This window comes from Fukomys damarensis, unplaced genomic scaffold, assembly GCF_012274545.1.
Source record: "Fukomys damarensis isolate Sample0158 unplaced genomic scaffold, DMR_v1.0_HiC HiC_scaffold_30, whole genome shotgun sequence".
Classification (NCBI taxonomy): domain Eukaryota; kingdom Metazoa; phylum Chordata; class Mammalia; order Rodentia; family Bathyergidae; genus Fukomys; species Fukomys damarensis.
The window spans coordinates 31,908,632-31,932,370 of record NW_022900942.1 but is presented as its reverse complement, the minus strand read 5'-3'; the positions used below and the strand labels follow the sequence as shown (position 1 = coordinate 31,932,370).

The following is a 23,739-nucleotide window of genomic DNA, read 5'->3' as shown; positions in this document are numbered from 1 at the left end:
AGAAAACTAATAGTTCTGTGGTCTGTTAATTACTTTTCTCTCATTGCTGAGACAAAATGCCTGACATCCAAAGTTAAAGGGAAAGGCGTTTAGGTGACAGTTTGTAGAGGTTTCGGTCCATAATCAGCTGGCTCCAAGGGAGAGTGGCATGGCAGAGGGTTGTCACAGAGGAGAAACAGTTCATGGTAGCAAAACAAGGGACCTTTCTGCCCCTTTTTAATCTTGCTCAGACTACTTAGGGCAGGTAGAACTCATGCCCTTAATCCTACTGCCCTGCAGCCTAGTCCCACCATGAATCAATCATACACTCTAGATTCAGCCACCTCCAAAGTAGCCTGTGATCACATGAGGCTTTCGGGAGACATCTAGACACAAACCATAACATGTGGTTTAAAATGTAGAGTTTAAATACATTTAGAGAAAAGTAAGCCTGAAGAATTCATGTAGTACATGATTTGGCAAGGATTAAGACATGAACTTTCCCAAATCAGAATAGGGTTTGTAGTTGAATGGCTAAAGATCCTAATTATTTAATATAAGATATATGATCAAATGTATCATGGTATAAAAATACAGGTACTAGTGAGGTTTTATGACATATAAAGCTGGTGTCCCTGAACTCTAAAGTGAGACAAATCTCAAGACATTGATGGGCTACTGTTTCCACAGCAGAAAACCATATCATGAGTATTTGTTCTAGTAATCAGGCTTAGGTCCTCACACTATTTCAAGAAGTCAGGAGTTTTTAAGTAAGATCAAACCTCACTGCATGTTTTAATGTATTCTGGTTGACATGCCAATTTGCTACCTTAGATAATTTTTTAACTTCCTGGTAGTTGTTATCAAACCAAGAACTTGATAGTTGGAACCCATGTTTGTCCAACTGCCATCCTGTCAAAGAAGAACTGATTTTACCCTGTCAATCATGTAGAATTGGGATTTCCTAGTTTCTCTAAGCAAGAAAGAATCATAAAAAGAAAAAAATCTTCATGTGTTTTTAAGAATAAAATTGGGGCATCCCACTGAAATCTCTTCCATAAGAAATACTTCTTTGCTTATTTTTCCCATTGAGTTACCATCATTGTGAACCAAAGCCTGTGTGTGAAAGTGAAGAGGCTATAGGATATGATTCCAAGGAATGAATTCATCAGGACAACTTTAGATTGTTCAGTGGTTCTAAGAAAATAATTCTATGCCAGCCACCTCCCTTGAGTGTAACTATGAGTTAGTTTGTCACTATCAGAAATTGGACAACACTGGAAGAGAGATTCCCCATTTCTGGATATATTAGTTTAGTTTATTTATATTTAGAAGGCACACTTTCCCCCCATAATTAGTACTCATTGTGGCATTTAAAAAGTAAAGCTATTAAAACTCAATTTAGAATATCTACTCCCCTTGAATTCAAACTTTATTTTTCAATTTTAGGAGCAGTGAAAGTAAAATTAATACTAAACAAGCAAAAGTAATAAGAAATAAGATAAAACAACTAAATAGTTTTTGTTGATAGAAACCATTCAGACTGAAGGAAAAATTAAAAGTGAAAAAGAGTTAAAATTATAAATCCTAATGTTGAAAAAGAGAAATGAGGTAAGTAGTACAAATTTTGTGTGAAATGTTAAATTAACTAACATGCAGAATAAGACACATATGATAGGAATACATAAATTTTAGATATTCCTATTATTAGAAATAAAAATTTTAAAACACATGACTTTTTAAATGCTGAAAATAAGTACAGATTAATTACTTCTGATAGAAGACTATGTACACCATCCAGTGAGATAAGAAATTTCAAAGTACAGTATTAAATTTAGCAATAAAGGATTGAGGAGAGCACTTGACTACTAAGGGACAGCATGCAGAAATTTGGAGGATGATGGAACTGTTCTATATGGCCATAGGAATGGTGGACACACAGCTTTGCATGCTTGTCCAAATCTGTGTAACTGCAAATTACAGACAGAATTTTGCTCATGAAAATGTAAAAAAAAAATAATACTGAGAAAATGATATAGATAGAACGGCAAAAAACAATACAAGGTAGAGTTCTGAGGTAAGTAGAAGGGGTTGCCTACCACGTAAAAGAAACAGATAATAGTCAAGGTTTATGAAGGGAGTGATCTAGGAAGATGATGCCATTGGCAAGAATAATCCTTATCAAGAGAAATGGAGACATTATTCATATGTATTAGACCTGCCTGGAAAAACAGAGTAGGAATGTGTCAGTTGCCTTATTTTACTTCCTGTAAAGAAACAGGCTATTAAAAGAGTGTAGCAAAACTCTGAACAGATTGATTCATAAAATGCAGTGCACTAAGTGGAGAGCAAAAGTGAATATTTGTCAAAAAGTATTTACTTCCTGATTCCACCTGGCCAGGCCACACACGGAAGACAAGGCACAACATAATGTTTTCATTACTAAGAACCAGCAGAGACAAATCTTATTGGCCACTAGGAAAGAATAATAAAACTTTGTTAACTAGATTTTCAGTTTTCTCATCCTATATTACCCGCCCTTAAAATTCATATCATCCAGAGAGACACAAAATTGTGGTCATTTTTACATGTACTGACAATTACATATAATTGCAAGCACACATAATAGGAAATATAGACTTATTCCCATTTTGTTAAGAGCAGTGTGCTAGGAACTGTTCTAGATACCGAAGTTGGAGAACTTTTGAAAGGGAATGCAAAAGAATGATGAAATCACAATATGGTAGTCCAGTAATTGAAATAAATCCTATGGGAAAAATCAGAGGAAGTTAGGAGCAATAAGGGGAAGGTTATAACTTTAAACTTTTTTTTTTTTTTTTGTACCCGGGTACGAACCTAGGTTATCATTTGTATCAGAGGAAGTTAGGAGCAATAAGGGGAAGGTTATAACTTTAAACTTTTTTTTTTTTTTTGGTACCAGGGATCGAACCTGGGTCCTTGCATTTGGGAGGCAGGCGCCAGAATCACTGAGCTAAATCCCTGGCCCTGGTTATAACTTTAAATAATGCAGTCAGAGGAAGCTTGATTGAAAGTTAAATAGCAAACTAAAGGAGCAAGAAGGGAGCCCTATCTAGAGGAGAGATTGCCAGGCAGGAGACCAGCAAATGCAGAAGCCCTATGTCCAGTGCCAGCCTGGCCTTTTTGAGGAGTTGCATTGTTCAATTTGGACCACCTGACTGAGGTGATGGAAGGTAACAGGACACAGAGATGAGGGGGAAGAGGCATAGTTCACGTACGGCCTTTTAGACCATTCTAGAGATCACCTGACCTTACAATGAGGTATGCAAACACTTTGAGAGATTTGAGCAGAGAAGTAAATTGATCTTATTTGCATTTTATTTAGTCATACACAAACTCACACTATATATATATGTTCATACACATCAATGTTAAATCCCATCTGTACACCGGCAGCTTCCACATCTATATTTCAAAACATGGCCTTTCATTGAAACCCCAGAATTATACACCCAGCTATTTTCCAGATATGTCCACAGGTTTCACAAAAAGAAATGTCAAATTTAATGTGGCCTAAGAAGACCTTGCTAATTTCTCCTCATCTTATTACATCATCCCTCAGTTGCCCAAGACAAAACCTCTGAGATCTCACTGAATCTCCTTTCCCACTATATTATAGTGCTTAGTAGAGAAATAAATTTAATGCAGGATATATAACTATATCAGAATTTACAAAATAGTTTACAATGGCATCCACAGAGTCAGGTGGGGAAGAGTGTAAAGCACTGGAGATCCGAAGGATCCAGTCCAAGGCCTGGAGCTCACTATGGTATCCCATGTGAGTCCATATCAGGAGGCTGAAGGGTCTTCCCTGGAAGCCAGGAAACAATGTCCAAGGTAGTTATAGACGAGAGCTCCTCTGAAGAAACAAGCAAGTCGTCTTTCTTTATTACACTTTTATTTCATTCAAGCAGCAAACCCAGTGGTTGGTGCCACTCGCACCCAGGGGGAGTCCTCTATCCTCAGTAAATCCCATCAGCCACACCCAGAACTATGCTGGTCCCATTTAATTGCACATTTCTTACTCGAGTTGACCCAATCAGTTAACTCATGTACCCATACTGATCTTGGACAATCTATACCTTCCGCAAACCCAAGCTTGCTGTCTTTATTTCATCTCTAATACAGCCACCAAGAAAAGTATAAAAGCATTTTCATAGTCTCCATTTCTCTCTATGCACCAAGCTCCCAACATATTTCCACCTAAAATAGTTACAGTGATCCTTTGAAAGTGAAAATTCACTCCTCCTACCCCTGCCAGGGAAGACCACTCAAGATCTAAGAACAAAAGTGAAGTGTCTTATTTACTTTGACTTGCCTTGCTTACAGTGACCTAGTCTTTGAGCATCTCTCTCCTCTCTGTGTGTCTATATGTCTGTCTGCCTCTTTCCCTCCCTACTTCCCTCTTTGTCATTTTTTTAAAAAGTGTTAAAATGAAATAGCACAAAACTTATCTTAAACATATACAATGCTGTGACATTAAATACCTTCCCATTGTCAGGCAACCACCCATCTCCAGAATTCTTTCATCTTGCGAAAATGAAATTTTGTACCCTTTAGATAATAACTTCTTACTCCTGCCTTCCTCAGTACCTGGCATCCACTATTTAATTTTGTATCTCTACAAATTTAACTAATTAGAGTACGTCCTGTAGGTGGAGTCATGCAGTTTGCATCTATGACTTATATTTAGCAACATCCATGAGGATGACCTATAACATACAATATATCAAAAATCTCTTCCTTTTGGAAGCTGATTACTGTTCTGCTGTATAAATATACACTCATTTGTTAATGGACACTTGGCTTATTTTTACCTTTTGGTAATTATAAATAATGCTTCCATGAACATGATTATATAGATATTTGCTTGAATTTCTGCTTTCAATTCCTTAGTATGTGTACTCAGAGTTGTAGGATCATGCAAGAACATTAATTCTGTTTTGAATTTTTCTGGTTTTGGTTGTACTGAGTGATGATTATAGGTTTTCTCCAATGAGAATGAACCCAGGGCCTTCACACTGAGATAGATCTCCAGACCTTTTTAGTATTTATTTTGAACCAGGGACTTGCTAAATTTCCCAGGCTGGCTTTGAACTTGTGATGCTTTTGCCACAGCCTCCCAAGCATCTAGAATTGTGGAGTGACGTTGTGACTGCTTTTCTTTAATTTTTGAGGAACTACTGTATTATTTTCCATAGTAGCTACATCATTTTCCATTTCCACTGGCTGACTCTTTTTATCTTTTCTATTTCCTTTTCATCCTCCATGTTTCCCGTATTTTTACTTTCTTTGCTTTTTTCAAATACCCACCTTATTCCTGTGGTCAAGCCTTAGAAATATTTGTCCCATTTGCTTTCACATCTCACCACACTGATCTTTCCCAGTCTGGCTCATTCTGACCGTTCACTTTAGATTCTGAAGGACAGACATTCCTTGATGAGCCATTTATTGTTCCATCACTCTAACACTTATCAAAATTTCATGATTTCCTTTTATTTCCTTCCTTCCCACTACACAATATATAATTATGATTGACATATTAGAGATTGTTAAAAGGTTATCAGAATTAATGTAATAAATTTCCTACTGTTCTACCTATGGGCATTAAGCATTTGTGAAGACCCATAGTCATTACTCAAAGAATAACATGTGTTTTAGAACCAAATTATTCCAAGAGAATATCCACAATTTTATAGCACCATCAAGAACAGTAATTGACCTAGTTGTCTAGATTATTCAGACTCCAGTAGAAAGTCTGCATATTATTAATTTGGGTATTTCAGAAAAATGTGTTCTTTTTGGTCTTATATTACCTTAATAATTACTTCCTATATTTCTCTGCATTTGAGATATATAATATTTGTCCTAAAAATACTTGTAAAATCCTTCCTGTACTTCTCAGTAGCAATTTCAGTGTTATATCCAAAATAAGAAGCACTCATGTCATATACCTACCACGGTAAAACTTCTAAATTGATATTTTATAGTTCATTTTGGTAATAACCACTTTCATAACCTATAAGGTCATCAGTATTAGAGAAAACTCATTCAGGTAGTATAAAAGGAAAATTGTTATTTCATTTTTTACATTAAGAAGTGAATGGGTGAGCATGAATTGGCTATTCTGGATTATAGACCATCTCCTGGCCTAGTTATCATTATGATGAGGCCATATATTTTGGATGAGCTAATTTTAATATTGCCTTGATCATATACTACCTTGATCTTTCTGATGTTATGATATTAATTGAATGATAAAAGCTCATTAAATATCTAGCTGAAGAAGGAACATATATTCATTTATTCTTATTTATTAATAACCATATTTTTCATTATTTTCCACGGAACTAGGATTTGAACCCAGCATGCTCTATCACCGAGTTGCGCTCCTAGCCCCTTTTATTTTGAGACAGAGTCTTATTAAGTTGCTAAGCTTCCCAAGGTGGGCTTGAACTTGCTTTTGCCTCAGTCTCCCAGAGTGCTAGGATTACAAAGCGGCCCTACCACAAAAGGTGGCTCTGAAGTTTGCATCTAGAATTGGAACAGTTTTCATGCAATGAGGAATAGAGAAGAGTACCAACCGATCTTCTTACAGAGCTAGTTGCTGTATACTTTCTTATGTGTGCTCGTACTTCTGATAGATGAAATTCTGTACACATTCATTTAACTAATTTATAGGGGACTATTGTATGATTTGCGAAACTATGAAAAAATAGTTTTTGTCCTGAAAATCTTTTAATAATTCTTTCTTATGTAAAACATACTGTCATTGAAGTCATTTTTCTTTCATTTTTTTTTCAAAAGAATAATGTGGAAAATCAGAATACTGTTTATTTTCTTAATATAAAATTATGCAAATTACTTTGTTCAAATAGGTATTATAAGATTTTACATGTGTTAAGCTGAATTGGTTGTAGAGCCCGCTACACTTCAAGGGCACTGGTGAGAATATGTAGTAATAGGGTTTGAAAATATTAATCCATCCCTTTCATCCCTTTTATTACTTTTACATAGGGTTTATAGTGGGAAATACTTCATAAACATTACATTTATGCTGTAAAGGTTTATGTCCACATTTTGAGGCATAAATTTTTATGATACCTTTGTATATTATATATTAAGCTTCTTTAGGGCAACAAATAGCAATTTATCCCTTCTTGCTCACAAAGGGAAATCTTTAGAGAAATAAAATCTTCTTTACAAAATTCTGTTGACGTAGCACCTTTAGAGTATTTAAAAAAAAACTGTTGGTATAGAACCTACTTTAAAAACTTTAACAAATGACATTCTTGCTTCACCACATAAGCTGTAAGTATGCAGCTGAATATGTATGAAAAGTCAACTGAGAGAGTTGTGTCAGCTTTTGCTATTCTATCAAGAGGGAAAGGGTACTGTAATTTTACCAAGAGTCATTAAATCTTGTGGCATAATTTATCTTCAGAGATTTTTGGTCGAAACAGAAGTTAAAAAGCACAATAGTTTGAAAAAGTTTTAAACCACTAAATTGATAGCCAAGAACTACATTAACATTTAATGGGCTATTGAAATAGGGGGGCCACATTCATTCTTAGTTTATTTCTGCAGAACTGACCTGATTTTCAAAGTGTAGACTACATATGCCTATACTGAGCCTATCACAATACTTACCATAGTCTACCATAACTGTCTTCTTACTTGCCTTTACTTTTGACTTTAGCTTCCCTGTTAGGTTGTAAATGGCCAGGGTGCAGACTTATTGTCTGCCATGCTCACTTTCTATACCCTGAATATCATAGGTGCTTAGCCCTATACTCAGAACATAGTAAGTACTACATATTTATTCATTATCAATATCCAGAAAATGAGTCATTCTTTTAGAGATGCAATTACAGGATAGAATGATGCTGTAAAATCAAAATGTCAATTTAATGTTAAATTCATTAATTTTCATCACACAAACTCTTGAAAACAAAATACCGTTAGTGGTATTCATGAGACCCCGTATGTTATTCCTAAGAGTATTTTTATGCATTATCTCACTGAAGATTCAAAGCACTTTAGAAAATCATAACTATCTTCATCCTACAGTTGAAAGAATTGAAGCTTAGGGAAGATAAGTAAAGTCTCGTGGTTTCATAGCTGGTGAGTCCCTAGCACAGATTTTAACTTTGCTCTTTCTTCACCCAGACCTTAATGTTTGAGTCAGTCAATATTTCGAATGCCAATTTAATCAGAATAAAAATTCAGAGAAACTGAGTTTCACGAGGAACGTAGCTAATAAATGATAGAACATAGTAGTAGACCAAGTTTGTACAGCACCTAAGCCTGCATGTTTTTAATCCAGGCGACAGGCTTTTTTCCTTTAACAATAATAATGCATTCTGCACAGAAGCTATAAACAACCAGCCATGTATCACCCAAATCATGCTGAGCAGGTCATCACCCAGAATTGTTTATGCTGACAAATTCTTAAGAAAAGGCTGGTACATTTATTTTTCTTTTTGGTTAAATCAAAGTGATTCCCAAACAAGATAGTTTTTTATTTCATTTCCCTTTTTGTTATTTCTATATCTGTCTTTATTCTACTTTTTATTAATGATACCTGAGAAGAAATATACAGAAAAATGAAAAGAAAAACTATTAGAATAAAGATGCATGATGCTTTAGTCCCTGTAGAAGGCACTGCCTATGCTTAAGAAATTTTGTAAAATTAAATATGGAAAATACAGCATATGCTGAGAAAAGTAGGAACTTGGGCAGTAAATGATGAGTAGTTGAGCATGTGCAGGGTATGATATTGTCTTACTTAAGCATGAAGTTTTGCCATGCCGCTTAGGCTCTCGTGAGAAATACTGACCATGTTTTGTTGAATCCTAGAGTCTCAAGTCCCTGATCAGCCAAGCTCTCTTCATGTGAGGCCCCAGACCAACTGCATCATCATGAGCTGGACTCCGCCCTTGAACCCAAACATCGTGGTGCGAGGTTACATCATTGGCTATGGCGTTGGTAGTCCTTATGCTGAGACGGTGCGTGTGGACAGCAAGCAGCGGTATTATTCCATTGAGAGGTTAGGTGAGTAGTGCTGACTTTTATTTTACTAAGGAAATAGATGATTTATTTTAAACTTTCCTATCTGGAGGGGGGCCTTATGTCTTCAACATGTAGCATAGATTAATTGCTAAAACCAACGTCTCTGCCCCTCTCTCCTGCTCCCTCTGTCTCCCCCCACCCTCTCTCTCATCTCCGTACACACACTCCATCTCTGGATTTTGAATTTGTGGAATTTGACCTAGAGCATCTACAGTGACTTGTGCTGTGTTTTATTTCCTTGCTCATATGTACTAGAATAAACAAAAAGCTTTGGATAAGGTGTCTTTTTCCAATGGTCAGTGGAAACTTCTAGTCTTAATAATTCTTAAGAAAAAGTAAACACATTTTCTATATCTATATTTCATTGTATTTCCAATGCATTTTTTTTTGCTTTATTGTCTTCACCAGGAAAACTTCTATTTTTCTTTAGTCTTAACCACAGCACCTTCTGTTCCCTTAAGAGTCAGATAAAGCCCTGTGACTGTGTCATTATGACTGTGAAACAACAAAATGAAAAAAGGAATGTTTAGTCAAGCTGTAAATTGGATTTATCAAATCCAACCTACATGGATTTATGTTCCCTTTCCAATCTAAGTTTTCTTATTGCATTTTATCTTGTTTTTTCTTTCCTTTTTTTTAATGGAACACAATGCTTCGGTTGTGGTATATCTGAATTCATTGACAGTTTGTTCGTTCAGAGATGTCTGTTGTGTATATATGCCTTTAAACTAATTTTATATATGTTTTTCTTTAGTGCTATAAAATATCATGTCATTAATACAGGTATATAAAATAAATACAGTGTGTGTACTGTATCAGATGTTGATAAGTAAAGCAAAAGACAAGTTGATTCTACCTGTTGGCTTAATGGTCAGATTATTGGCAGTGAATTACATTTACCCCTCTGGAAATGCAAACTTGTTAGGGATGGGAGCATGTGCTTATTTGCAATGTCTCTCCCAGACAGAACCGTTGTGAGAAGAAACCCTATTTGAATTTGAATAGCGAAAATGCACTAGGAGAAAAAGATTTTCTCAGTGCAGGCAGAAAATTGCACTGACCCATTCTCTCTGTAATTGCTTCAAACTTTAATAAGTGAAGCACCTACTGAAACTCCACAATTTTAGTCAGCTTGGCATTTAGAAATAATATTTCCTTAGTCAGACCCTGAGTTTGGATGTAAGGGCAATCACAAAGCTCATATTTTATGGCTGTCAAATCTATGTCAGGGGACTCTCCTTATCCATTATTCAGAATACACCATCTCTGACAGTTCATCTTGATGCCACTCACCAGTGAGAGGGGGGATTGGATGGCCACGCACGGGGCCCGGCGACAAGAATTAACAAGGTGCACATTCTGGAGGATGTCAGGGAGGAACAATGCTCTATACTGTTTCACTGTGTCCTCTGGATAATTGAATGCTTTACTACAAAGACATTCTCTGGAGCCTCCAGAACTTAGAATTGCTTAGGAATGTGGGAAATTAACACTGAGAGATTTCCCCAAATATCTGAGGAGAAAAAGGGAAAAATCCCTTTGTAAGGTACGTTTAAGAGCTAGGAGAGGGACTGATGTTGTGACTCAGTGGTAGAGGACACTTGGCCAGAATGTCTGACCCTCTGCATATGATCCCCAGCGCTGAAAAAAAGAAAAAAAAAAAAGGTAACTTAGAACATGACTTATAGCATCCATAATCATGAATTTGCACTGGAAAATTAAGGTAAATTATATACATACATATGTATGTATTCAAGAACTACTAATTGATGTGCTTGAGTCCTCACATAAAATATGAAATGAAATAGATATCATATATTAATTATTCTTATGATTATGCAATTAAAACTGGCGTTTTCATAGTTTTCATAGTTTTACTATGTATCCAAAATGTATGTGAGATATCATAAGCTCTGATTTTTATAAAAATGAGAGTCATTCATCTCTTCTTGGCCTTTTGGCTAAGATCAAGTGTAAAATGGCAGTTCATTCACATCTACATTTAAAATCTGCTAAGACACTACTGTTTTGTGTTTTTTTTCTTCAATTAGACATTAAGTTAGGTACTTCAGGGATGAGACAGTCGCTCAGCCATAAAGTGTGTGATTAGCATGCATGAGGCCCTGGGTTTGAAACTTAGCACCAGAAAGAAAAAACTCAAGTTTCATAGTATCTTTTTGAAAGAATATGTCTAAATGTGTTTTTATTGTTTAAAGCTGTCTAATCATTATAGAAACACACAGTTATCCAGTCACTGGATAACACAGAAATTTTATGTTTAAGGACTTGATGTTTTAATTATACAACTGAAAGTGAGTTCAAGCTATCACCCCTTGAAGCAGAAGTGATAACGGCTTTGTCGTTTGTTGCTTTTTACAGTTTATTGTACTAGTACAGGTTTGCAGTATATGAAGTTTCATTCATCTCAGGGCATAGTTACCTGTGTGTAACATCTCTGGATTCTCTTTTATTCTCCTTCCTATCCCCACTCACACGCCTCCCTTCTCTAGAACCCTTTGCCCATGTTCATTGTTTGTTATTATTACCTCCTATTCCTGACATACAGTGTTTAGATTCCCAATAGGTATCCAGTGCTGTACATGACAGTTCTTAAAAATTTTTACTTCCCCTCCCGCTCCTTGCCCTTGGTTTCCTGAACCTCTTCCCATTTGCAAAAATCTGTTTTCCTGTTTCCTTCTATGAAACTTTTATTTTGTTATTTATTTACACTTTCTCTTGATGCTTTTTTTTTTTAACGCCTTGGTAGAGATTCACTAATTTTGTTAGCTATCAAAGAAAAAGCCTTTTGTTACTAATTTATTATCTTTATTACTGTATTTTTCTTTTATGATTGCTCTTATTTTCTTTCTACTATTTTAGTCATTCTTTGGGCCTGAATTTCTCATTTTCTAAGGTGGAAATGTATAAGTATCTATGGCTACTGGTATTCTTCTAAGCACTGTTTTACTTGTATCCTACAAAGCATGATATGCTATATTTTGTTAACTTTTAGTTCAAAACTTTCCCTTATGATATTTTAATTGAGCCTTATGGTTTGGGATTTTCCTAGTTATCTTGACATTAGAAGACATGCTATTTACTTTTCTTAGTTTTTAATTTTATTGAGTTATTTTAGGAAGTAGCATACTGTCAATGTGGATGAATGTACTATGTGAATTTGAAAATAATGTGTGTTCTACAGTTGCTAGATATAGTTATGCAAATGACAGATCAAAGTCTTCAACAGTGCTTTTCAGATTATCAGTGTCTACTAAATTTTCTGCCTAAAGTTCTATGAATTGCTAAGTCTAGGTACCAAAATTATCATGGAGAGTCTGTTTTTAAATAATTATTATTTCTTCTTCATAAATTACCTCAGTTAACATTCTGAATGCCCTCATATTTTTGGTTATAATCTTGGACTAAAAAGTTTTTTATCTATTATTAATATAACCACTTTAGGCTTACCATTTATTTTAGAGTTCTAATCAACCTCTATAAAACTGTCACCTCTTAACGACAGTGAATTGAAATCTTTTAACACCATTGATGTGGATTAACAGAGATATGCAGTTAACTAACGCTTTTCAAATTTGGAATTATCCTAGAAAAGGAAGATTATAAAATGAAAACTTTTAGATTTTTCGTGAAGATCTGTCACTTTTTTTTGAAGTGTTTTCACTGAAATTTGAAAACATTTTTTTCCAGGTAGCATTTTCTTTCATTCTTATTATTTTTTCAACAGTGCATTTTAAAGGCCCATTGTTTTTTAATAAATTTTTAAAAACATAATTTGAGCATGAAAATATGGAAATCAATGTGGAAATGAATAGAGTTCTGAATCTGGAATTTTTCCTCTTGCAGGATTAACACTGAGAAAGTGACTTGAACTCTGGCTTTATATCATAGAGTTGGAGAGTGAAAGTTATGGAATATATTTAGAGAGCAAAGCTCATCTTTTGTATTTATTTTTGCTAGTCCATTTTTGCAGTACAGGATGTTTACACTCCTTATGCAGAGCTGGTTCCCACACATGGCTCTCTCAGTTCTTTTTTCAGTCTCCTTCCTCTCTTCTCTCCGCCCTCCCTCCATCTCTTGATCCCCTTCTCCTTTAAGATAGATCTCTCTACTTCCTATTGTCTATCTCTTATTGTGCACACTATCATCATTTGGGTTTCTCATATAAGCATGTACGTCTGATTTATTTCACTTAATGTTATGATTTCAAGGTACATCCATTTTTCTACAAATGACCCAAGATTATTTTTAGTGACCATGCAATATTCCATTGTGTCTAAATACCGCATTTTCTTTCTTCATTCATCTGTTGTAGACATATGGACCACCTTCATTATTTAGCAGTTGTGATTTATGCTGCTATACACATGGTTATGTATATATCACTATAATATGATGTATTTTGTTCTTTCAAGAAAATACATAAAAGGGAAATAGTTGGCTCTCATAAGTTTCTAATTTTAATTTTTTAAATATCCTCATACTGATATCAATAGTAGTTTACTACTTTACATTCCCACAGACAGTGTACCACAGTTCCTATTCCCCGGCTGCCTTGCCAATATTTGTTGTGATGCAGTTTCTTGATGATGGCCTTTCCTTCCGGGATAAGATGGAATCTTGGTGCTGTTTTACTTGCATTTCTCTAATGGCCAGCAGTGTTAAGCACTGTTTCATATTGGCCATTTGTACTTATTCTCTGGGAGGTGCCTATTTATTTCATTTGCCCATTTTTTGATTGGGTTTTTCATTTAGGGGAGTTACATTTCTTTATGTTCTTTATATATTCCAGATATTAGTCCTCTGCAGAATAGCTAGAAAAACTTTTTCCTATTCTATAGAGTTTTCTTTTACTCTTTTGGTTCTTTCTTTTGCTGTACAGAAGTGTTTCAATTTGATATACTCTAAGCCCATATGTTAATTCTTGGTCTTATTCCCTGTACAACCAGGGTTCTGTTCAGAAAGTCCTCACCTACACTTATGACATTAAGAGTTTTCCTATCTTTTTCTTCTAGCAGTTTAAATGTTTCTTTTATTTTCTCATTGAGTTTATTGGTATATTTTAGCTATACAATACAGTTAATTCATTATTGGGATCTTGTACCTTTACATCACAGGTCTTGGGTCTCATTTTTTCCCCTTGTCCCTCCCTTCCCTTCACCCCCTCCTACCCTCCCCATTTACAAACACTTTATTTCCATTTTTTCATTTTCTCATATATTTTTTCTTTTCCCTTATTACCTTTCCCCTACCCTTCCCACTTTCCCTACACCCTTAGCCCTTTTCTTTCTATTTCACATTGTCAATTATATCATTACGATAAATGTTTCTGTTTTAACCTTTACTTCTTTGATCCAATTTGATTTTAGTTTAGCACATGGTGAGACATATGGTTCTAGATTCAGTCTTCTGGTTATGAATAATCAGTTATCCCAACACCATTTATCGAAAAAAAATCTTATCTCCAGTTTACTTTTTGGCCTCTGGGTCAAAGATGAAAGAGTTGAATATGCTTGGAGTTGTTTCTGAATCCTCTATTCTATTCTATTGATTCTCATGTCTGTTTTTGTGCCTGTATTATCCTGTTTTTATAACTGTAGGCTTGCAGTACAACTTCAATTCTAGGATTGTCATGCCTCCCATTCTGTTCTTGTTAATCAGGATTTCTTTGGCTATTCTGGTGTCTTCTGGTTCCCTATGAATTTTAAGATTATTTTCTGTGGTTCTGTGAGGAATACTGTTGGTATTTTTATCAGTATTTCATCCAATGTACATATCAATTTTGCATTTGGCTATTTTGACTATACTGGTTCTGCTTATCTAAGGAGCAGAGCACATCTTTTCATTGTTTGATGTCTTCCTTAATTTGCTTTTTCAGAGTACTGTAGTTTTCATTGTAGAGTTCTTTTACTTTCTTGGGTTAATTTCTGAATATTTAATTTTTCTTTTTGCTGTTGTGAATAGTACTTTTTTCCTAATTTTTCTCAGTAGGTTCATTATTAGTGCACAGGAACATTTGATTTTTGTATGTTGATTTTGTATCCTGCTGCATTACTGAATTTGGTTATTCTAAGAGTCTTTTTATGGACTTTTGGACATTCTAGGTACAGGATCATATCTTCTGTGTATAATGATAACTTGACTTCTTTTCCCATACATAATGCCCTCTTTATTTGTTTGTTTGTTTTTTCTTGCCTAATTGTTCTTGCTAATGTTTCGTGGACTCTCTTGGACAGAAGTGGTGCTAGTGGATATCCTTGTCTTGTTTCTGATTTTAGAGGATAAGCTTTCGTTTTTTTCTAATTTAATATGATATTGGCAATAAGTATGTCATTAATGGCATTTTTCAGATTGAGTAAGGTCCTTCTATACTTATTACCTTCAGTGTTTTCAATCATGATTTTGTCAAAGGATTTTTCTGCATCTCTTGAGATGATCCTATGACTTTTGTCCTTGCTTCAGTTTTTCTGAGTATTTCGTTTATTAATTTCACATATGGTGGACCGTCTTTGCATCTTTGGGATGATGCCTACTTGGTCATGATACATCTCTTTGATGATTTGTTGCATTTTATTTGTAATCATTAAAAGGATTGGTCTATAGTTCTCTTTGGGGGTGGGTTTTGAAATCAGGGTAATGTTAGAGTCCAGAAATGATTTGGGGAATATTTCTTTCCCTGAATTTCATTAAAGAGCTTAAGGAGTATTGATGTTAGATCTTCCCTAATGTTTTTCTGGAAGTCTACAGCTGGAATTTTCTTTGTTGGTAAAAATGTTATTACTGCTTCAGTTTCAATGTCTGTTGTTTCTTTATCCACATTTAAAAATCTTGATTAAATTTTGATAATTCATATGTAGCTAGGGAATCTATCCATTTCTTCGGTATTCTCCAAATTGCATACAACCTTGCAAAGTAGTTTTAATATTTTTTTTTAATATCAGCAGTGTCCATTTTGATTTCACCCTTTTCATTCCTAATTGCAATAATTTGGGTCTTTCCTCTTTTTGTTTAAATTTCCTAAGGATTTCTCTATTATGGTTATTCTTTAGCAGAACAAACTCTTAATCTGTTAAGAAATATAAATATTAAATTCTATGTTGTGATCATTATAATAAGAAGAAATTCTGTCTAATTAAAAATACTCAGCTTCCTAGGATAAATTTATTGTCTTCAAAATACTATAAAATGCTCTTTAACAATGATTATAGTAGTATTTGGTATGGTTAGTAAAAAATGATTAAGAAACTGGGCCTAACATTTGTGAAGAAACGTGTTCATAACCAAGGGCACTGTGCCTCATTATTCTCATTGGCCAGAAAGAAAAAAAAATATAGCCCCTAAAGCCTCTTATGAAATTTAACTGAGATAGTAAAAGTAAACCTTTTATAATTTTTAAAATTTGAAAATATATATAATGCATAATATGTAATTAAGACATTGTTTTTATTCTCATTCTTTATATTAGCTGTTCAGAAAATATATAGGAGTTCCATTGACTTTGAATAATGTTTTTTTTTCAGCTTTAAATTGAGTTTATTGGTACATTTTAGGGATACAGTTACATTCATTGTTGTGAATAATGTTTTTATAAATCTTGAAGTTTGTAATATTCTAGTTTGTCTTTTTTTAAATCATTAAGTTTATTGGTCCAAGGGGAATGAGGAAAAACAACAAGATATATCATCTAGTTTGTCTTTTTATCCAAAAATGTACTAATTGAGGTACAATTTTTAAAATACCTGACTGAAGGTTTCAAGTTTTTAGATTCAGACAAATCATCCTATGTATAATATTATCCATTTACTAAAAATAGTATGACTAAACGGATCTAACACAGTGACATTCAGTTCACTGTGAAAGACGAAAATGTGAATTCCCAGTTTTCACAACAATAAAATGCTGATTAGTAAACCCTGAGTAAGAGAATTAGTTTCATTCAGTGTGAGCACTGGTTACCCAGAGAGGAGTAACAGGGCTAAGAAAAGGTCACTCCGTGAGATCATTTATCAGAATATATCAGGAAGAATGGATCTTAGCTTTTATGATTTTTTTCAGGTTAGTGTCTTCTGAACTTATAGGCATTTTCAAGCAGTCTTTAAGAACGGCTTCAGGATGATTCATTAATAATACATGCATTCTATTTGTAACTCTTTTCTCACTTTCTACTCTCAGAGGTCCAAAGCAGATGCACTGTCTTCCACTTGGTGAATTTTTTATGGCTATTTAGAAAAATCCTTTACAAATTAACAAAAAAAGCAGAGAAAAATGCCTTTTCATTGGGTAATAATCTGTAGACTATTCCTTAGAAATTTCCAAATCTAGTCCCCTACCTTTTATTTTTTTCTATTCCTTTTATTTAGATAACCCTCCCACATCTTATCTTGCAATTTGTAACCTGACATTTTGTCATATGTACAATGCAACTGATAAAGCAACTATGAGGATCATTCATCCTATCAATATCAAATTCAAGCATTCTATCAATAAAAAGGTTTTCCTCCATTTTGTGCATTTTTCAAGAAAATATATTCTTTGGGTTTAAACAACCCAAATTTTATCCTTAATTTCCTTAGCCATTTAATATTTATAGACAGTTACTCAGTACATTTCATCCAGTCACTGTCGAATTATAAATCTGTTTCTTCATTTTCTCCATTATATCCAGTATGGTATAATTGGTATCATAATTTCAAATGAGAAGAAGACAAAGAACTAAAGTAAACAGGAAAAGCCAATACCAATCTTTAAATGGAAAAGTGGCAAGTGTTGTATTAACACACCCAGATCAATATTCTAACAGACAGTGACAACCTGTATTTATTGTGGAGATATGTGCCAGGGATCAAATTAGGATCTGATCAGGACATAGCAGCTAGAACACACAACTGCAGGGAAGTTCCACTTCCTGGGTACAAAAACAAGAGTGTTTCAGTGAAATTAAATCCCCTGCAACTCACTGACACAATAATATAATGCAGTAACATAGGTCAGCCCTAAAATTTCTGATTAAGCACAAGTTAGTTAGTTAACACATACATAGGTATGAGCACGGTGATCCCCTGAGCTGGATTCTGGTCAGACTGAGGAAAAACAGAGAAAAATAGGTATCCAGGCATTTTGCTTTTCCACAATTATACCTATGAATTAAAAGCTGTGTTTCACCTTTGCATACTATCATTTTCTGATTTTGAAGATCTGGTATCAAGTACATGATATCCTCTTGATAAACTAACCAGTGTATTGATTATGAACTAACCCTATTAATCAGAAATATCATTTACTCTGAAGTCAATTATGTCTGATATTAGTATATCAAATATAGATGACTTTTTATGATGTGTGTGTGTGTGTGTATATATATATATATATATATATATATATAATTTCAAATTATGTATGTCTTTATATAAACTTGGTTTTCTATCATTGAATTCATTGGTACCTTTTAGGTGTACAGTACAGTTACATTCATCATTGGGATCTTGTACCTTTACATGACAGGTTTTGATTCTCATTTTTTTCCCCATACCCCTGCCCTCCCTTCACCCCCTCCTCCCTTTCCTATTTACAAGTACTTTATTTCCATTTTTTTCATTTTCTCATATTTTTTTTCTTTTCCCTTATTTCCTTTCCCCTACCCTTCCCACTTTCCATACACCTTTAGGCCTTTTCTTCCTATTTCACATTGTCAATTATACCATTAGGATCTTATGTACAATTATAGTTTTTCACACTAAAGAAACTATTTGGTATTTACCCATGTGTGACTTATTTATTTCACTTAAGACTATAACCTCAGTGTGCATCCATTTTCCTATGAATGAAAAAATGGGTTCTTAAGATGCTTAATTATATAATTCTTAATTCTCTAAACTATTTGTCCCACACGCACCACCTTTGAAACAAACGCCCAGGGCCAACTCCTCTAAGGATAAGAACAGGTTTCATGTTTCCTGGAACCACAGGCATAATGCAAGAAGTCTGCAGAAGAAGACAAGATACAAAACCAGACGGCAGGACAGAAAGGGGTCACTAGAGTGTGTACTGAGCAAGGATTCTCCAAAGTAATTAAGAGCTTCGCAAATTAATCTGGTTGTCCTTATAGGAATATTAGGGGTTTCTCATGAGAAATTACTGATGTTAAATAAGTCACTTAAAGAGAAAAATCAAGGTGTAGGGAGAAATTTCACAGTGCTATGATAATTTAATAATGAGTTAGTCATTTTTTTCCTTTCCATGACCCAATTTTTAGGATAGGCATTTAGAAGAATGGAAAGAGTATTTACTAACTGTTAGTGAATAACAACTATCTCTCATTACTAAACTGCATCTTAGAACAATGCAGTCTACCTAAAGACTGCCACAGTTTAGTTGCAGCTTCTGTTTTAAAATCTGGACTGAATTTTCTGAGGATCTAGACAACTGTGGGATATTTTTTTCTCATAGAAATGATTATGTATAAAAGAAATAAGCTGGATGATTGGTGAGTCTTACTCAGAGGCTAGATGATTCAAACACAAATCCCAAGTGTATATAGTTTAATTAGTAGCACAATAAAATGATTATTAGATAACATAGTCTGGCCCTTATAACAGCTTTATCATAGGTGAATCTAAAAATATAAATGGTTTTAATTTTAAACTTTCTCAAACCTGCACTGAAGCCATTCTCTCTATTAATTCCTCCTGCACTGTCTTATAAGAAATTCCTTGATTCAACTGAATGTTCTCTATAAACTCTGAACCTTTCTTGATTTTCCTTTTATGTGCAGACATCTACATCTGACTACAAATATCTTCCCCTGGAAAAGAATCCTAACTATTCTTTTTTTATTTCCTACCTATTCTTTTTTTTTTTTTTTCCCCTACCTATACTTTAAGCCAAATTTCTCCGGCTAGGTTTTCTAACAAAAGTCTTCTAACAAACTCATGTCAAAGCTTCCTTTCAAACTACCTATGCATAATGATTCTTCATCTTCTATGATAAACATTTTTCTATTGATAATATAACACCTTGGGAACCTAGGATATGTCTGGGTATTTGTCTTACTTTTCTATCTTTGGTATGGTCTAATATGCCAGAAAATAGCTTGATAAGTTACTTATGTGGTAATATATGTTTAAAAATGACATACTATTTGATCTTCTATCACACCTCTACCTCAAGAATTTTTTTTTTCTAATTAAGCAACTGCCATCTGGAAAATTATTGCATTTAGTGTTTTGACCAATTTTTAACTAGATGTGCAGAAAATTTAAAAATGAACTGTGACTTGGATAATAGTGTCTTATATTGAATTCATCTACACTGATAATATACAAGCATTGAAACATATTCCACAGACTCTCAAAGTGATAATGAAATGCTAAGAAGATGAGTTATTTTTTCTTTGAATTCATTAATGTTCTTATTCTACTCACAACTTCTAAAACATAAAAATTGGATAAATAATATTGACATGGACAAATCCTAAGCAATATGAATAAGAAGCAGAAGCAGTCAAATCTGAGATAAATGTGTATATCTCATAGCCCACATGTTAAAAATATAATAATAAAATTGTATTATTAGAAGTTAATGATGGGAACTTGAGGAGTAGGAATTCCTTGAATAAACAATGAAATTATAAAATCCTAGCAAGAAAATAAAATGCATTTCTTTTAAAATAGCTTATACAGCATAAAATATACGACTTCTCTGTGATCTATTCTGATTCCCCACTTTTAAACACAGCTTGAGTCTTTTGTCACTTCTACTACACACTATATACATGGTTAGAATAAAATATACATGGATAAAAAGTGGGTAAGTCTACCTGATCCTTTTATTTTCTTTAACATTAAGTGTCGTATTTTTGTTGGGTGTTTGGGATAAAATATAAACTTTGGGTCAACAATCATTATCAATAATTCCTTCACTCTGCTTCAAAAAGTCCAAAGCAGAATTTTGTTAGCCAACAACTATAATGTAACTCATTTCAAAATAATATAATGGCCTCTCCGTGGTGCCTATTCATTTTTTATTCATGCATGTCAGCTATTCTTGGGGCTGCTAAAGTGCATTGATTATTCTGATTTAAAATGTTTGCATGTCATAAAATCAAAACTTTTATATTCCATGCATGAAGGGATTTTTCTGCTGGGGGGATGAGAAGCTTACCATTGTAATTTACATTGAATTCACTGAACTTGGAATTCACTCTGGGAGTTATAAAGGTTCATTTCTCCACGAGCTAAAAAATCTATTTCTAAGAACACTCACGATAATTTTATTCCTGCAAAATATAATATGACAGTTAGGATTCGTTCTTGATGAGTTTTGTGACAGAAATCATGAAATAGATATAATACAGTTTGGCATCTTTGTTATTCTTGAAAAGATTCAAGTTTTTGCATAGTAGAATTAAAAATGATTGATTGCTAATTACTGGACTCTTGTAGTCAAAATTGATTAGTAGGAATTACCTAGATCAACTTAAAAAAGACAGATTATATAAAACAATTAGTTTTCATACATAACATAAGCAGATAAGGTCAGTGACCACTGAGAGAAGAAAAACAATGTAAGCCCTTTGATTTTCCCAACTTTGGACCTGGCGAGTTTCCACAATGCAGCCATGGAAAGAAAAATCTAGAAGGAGCCTTGTAACCTCATGGCCATGTGGGATGCTGAGTTGCAAATCTGAGGAGCCACCCTACAGTGTGTGAGAGGAAGAGTAAGAGAAAGAAGAGAAATACACAGAAGGGCTCTGCAGGTGGTCTACAGGTCTGTTTTTAGTTTTCACCAGAGGACTTACAGAGTCTCTGGATGAGGACACTTCTCAAGGCTGGGGAAAGACCGATCCAGTAATAGGAAAGTTAAAAATTTCTGCAGGTCACCTAGATCTGGAATAAGTGCTTTCTGCTGGTGAGAAAGAAAACCATGTAATTCACAGGAATTTGGACAAAGTTCTCAGAAGATGTTGCACTTACACAGATGCTGGACTGCTTTAACTGTACTAGACCTCACTGATTCTCTTAAAACTTTTACGTTCTTTTTTTATGAGAGGAGTCAGAGTAGGAGAAATAAAAATTGTTTGAGGAAATAATGACTAAAAATGTCCCAGTTGTCATGAAACCTATCAGCCCACCAATATGAGAATCTCCACAAATCTCAAACAGAAGCATAAACAAAATTATTCCCAATCATTAATATAAAACTGTATAAAATTAATGGCAAAGAAAAAATTCAAAGCAAGGAGACCTCCCAGCATATGCATATGACTTATATACTGTGGTTCAATAGTAAGAAGGAATGCCATACCTTTGATGGAACTAAGACAATGTAAAAGATATTGGAGAAATAACCTCAAAAAAACTGAAAGAAAAAGTCTGTCTTTCAGTTGAAAAAAATCTAAATTAATGCAAGGGAAATAATGAAGATTACCCAAACTGGTAACTGCCTAGTTAGATATAAATGCATCATTTGCCTTATACTTTACTTTACTTTTATTTTATTTTTTGGTACCAGGGGTCTTAACTTTTAAAGGATATATGATTTAATAAGTTGAAAATACACACTATAAATTCTAAAGCAATCGCTAAAATAGTAAAACATTTATAGCTAATAAGTACAAAGAGAATATGCTATAAATGATTAAAATATTATATTAATCCCAGAAAAAGGCAGACAAATAAGAAAAAAGAAAACACAAGGAGGAAATCGGACAATACTAAAAGACAAATAGCAATGTCGTTATATATACTAAATCCTATGTACATTTTTACTAAATATTAATGACCTAAACATCTCCATTAAAACTCAAAGATTGTCAGATTGGATTGAGAAAATGACTCAATCGTATGGTGCATATTTAGAGTCAGTCATAGAAAAATTGATTCATACTGAGGATATACTCTTAAGTGAAATAAATAAGTCACACATGGGTAAATACCAAATAGATTCTTTGGTGTGAAAAACTATAATTGTACATAAGATGCTAATGCTATAATTGACAATGTGAAATAGGAAGAAAAGGGATAAATGTATAGGGAAAGTGGGAAGGGTAGAGGAAAGGTAATAAGGGAAAATAAAAAAACATGAGAAAATGAAAAAATGGAAATAAAGTACTTGTAAATAGGAAAGGAAGGCGGGAGTGAAGGAAGGGCAGGGGTATGGGGAAAAAATGAGAACCAAGACCTGTCATGTGAAGGAACAAGATCCCAATGATGAATATAACTGTACTGTATCCCTAAAATGTACCAATAAACTCAATGAGAAAAAAAACCTCATTTTAATTTTTTTTATTTTTTTCACCTTTGAGTGACAGCAGCCATTCTTTGTGGGGTGAGGTGAAATCTCAGGGTTGTTTTCATCTGCATCTCTTAAATGACCAGTGATGTGGAGCATTTTTTCATATATTTACTTGCTGCTTTTACTTCTTTGTCTGAGAAATGTCTGTGCATTTCAGATGCGCATTTTTGAATCGGGTCTTTATATTTGGGGGGCTGGTTGTTTTGATTTCTTTATATATTCTAGATAATAGTCCTTTGTCTGAGGAGCAGCTGGTAAAAATTTTTTCCCACATTGTAGGTTGTCTCTTAGTTCTGTTGATGGTTTCTTTTGCAGTACAGAAGCTTCTTAACAAGATGA

At 34.0% G+C, this 23,739-nt stretch overlaps 1 protein-coding gene across 3 annotated transcripts in view; it reads left to right on the top strand.

Moving 5' to 3' along the window:
* Positions 1–23,739, top strand: part of Dcc (DCC netrin 1 receptor) — a 1,126,179-nt gene that overhangs the window by 934,790 nt on the left and 167,650 nt on the right. For all 3 annotated transcript variants that reach the window (XM_033757479.1, XM_033757478.1, XM_033757477.1), the window contains exon 15: positions 8,878–9,072. In XM_033757479.1, the coding sequence (XP_033613370.1) occupies positions 8,878–9,072 (195 nt within the window). The remainder of the gene's footprint in view (positions 1–8,877; positions 9,073–23,739) is intronic.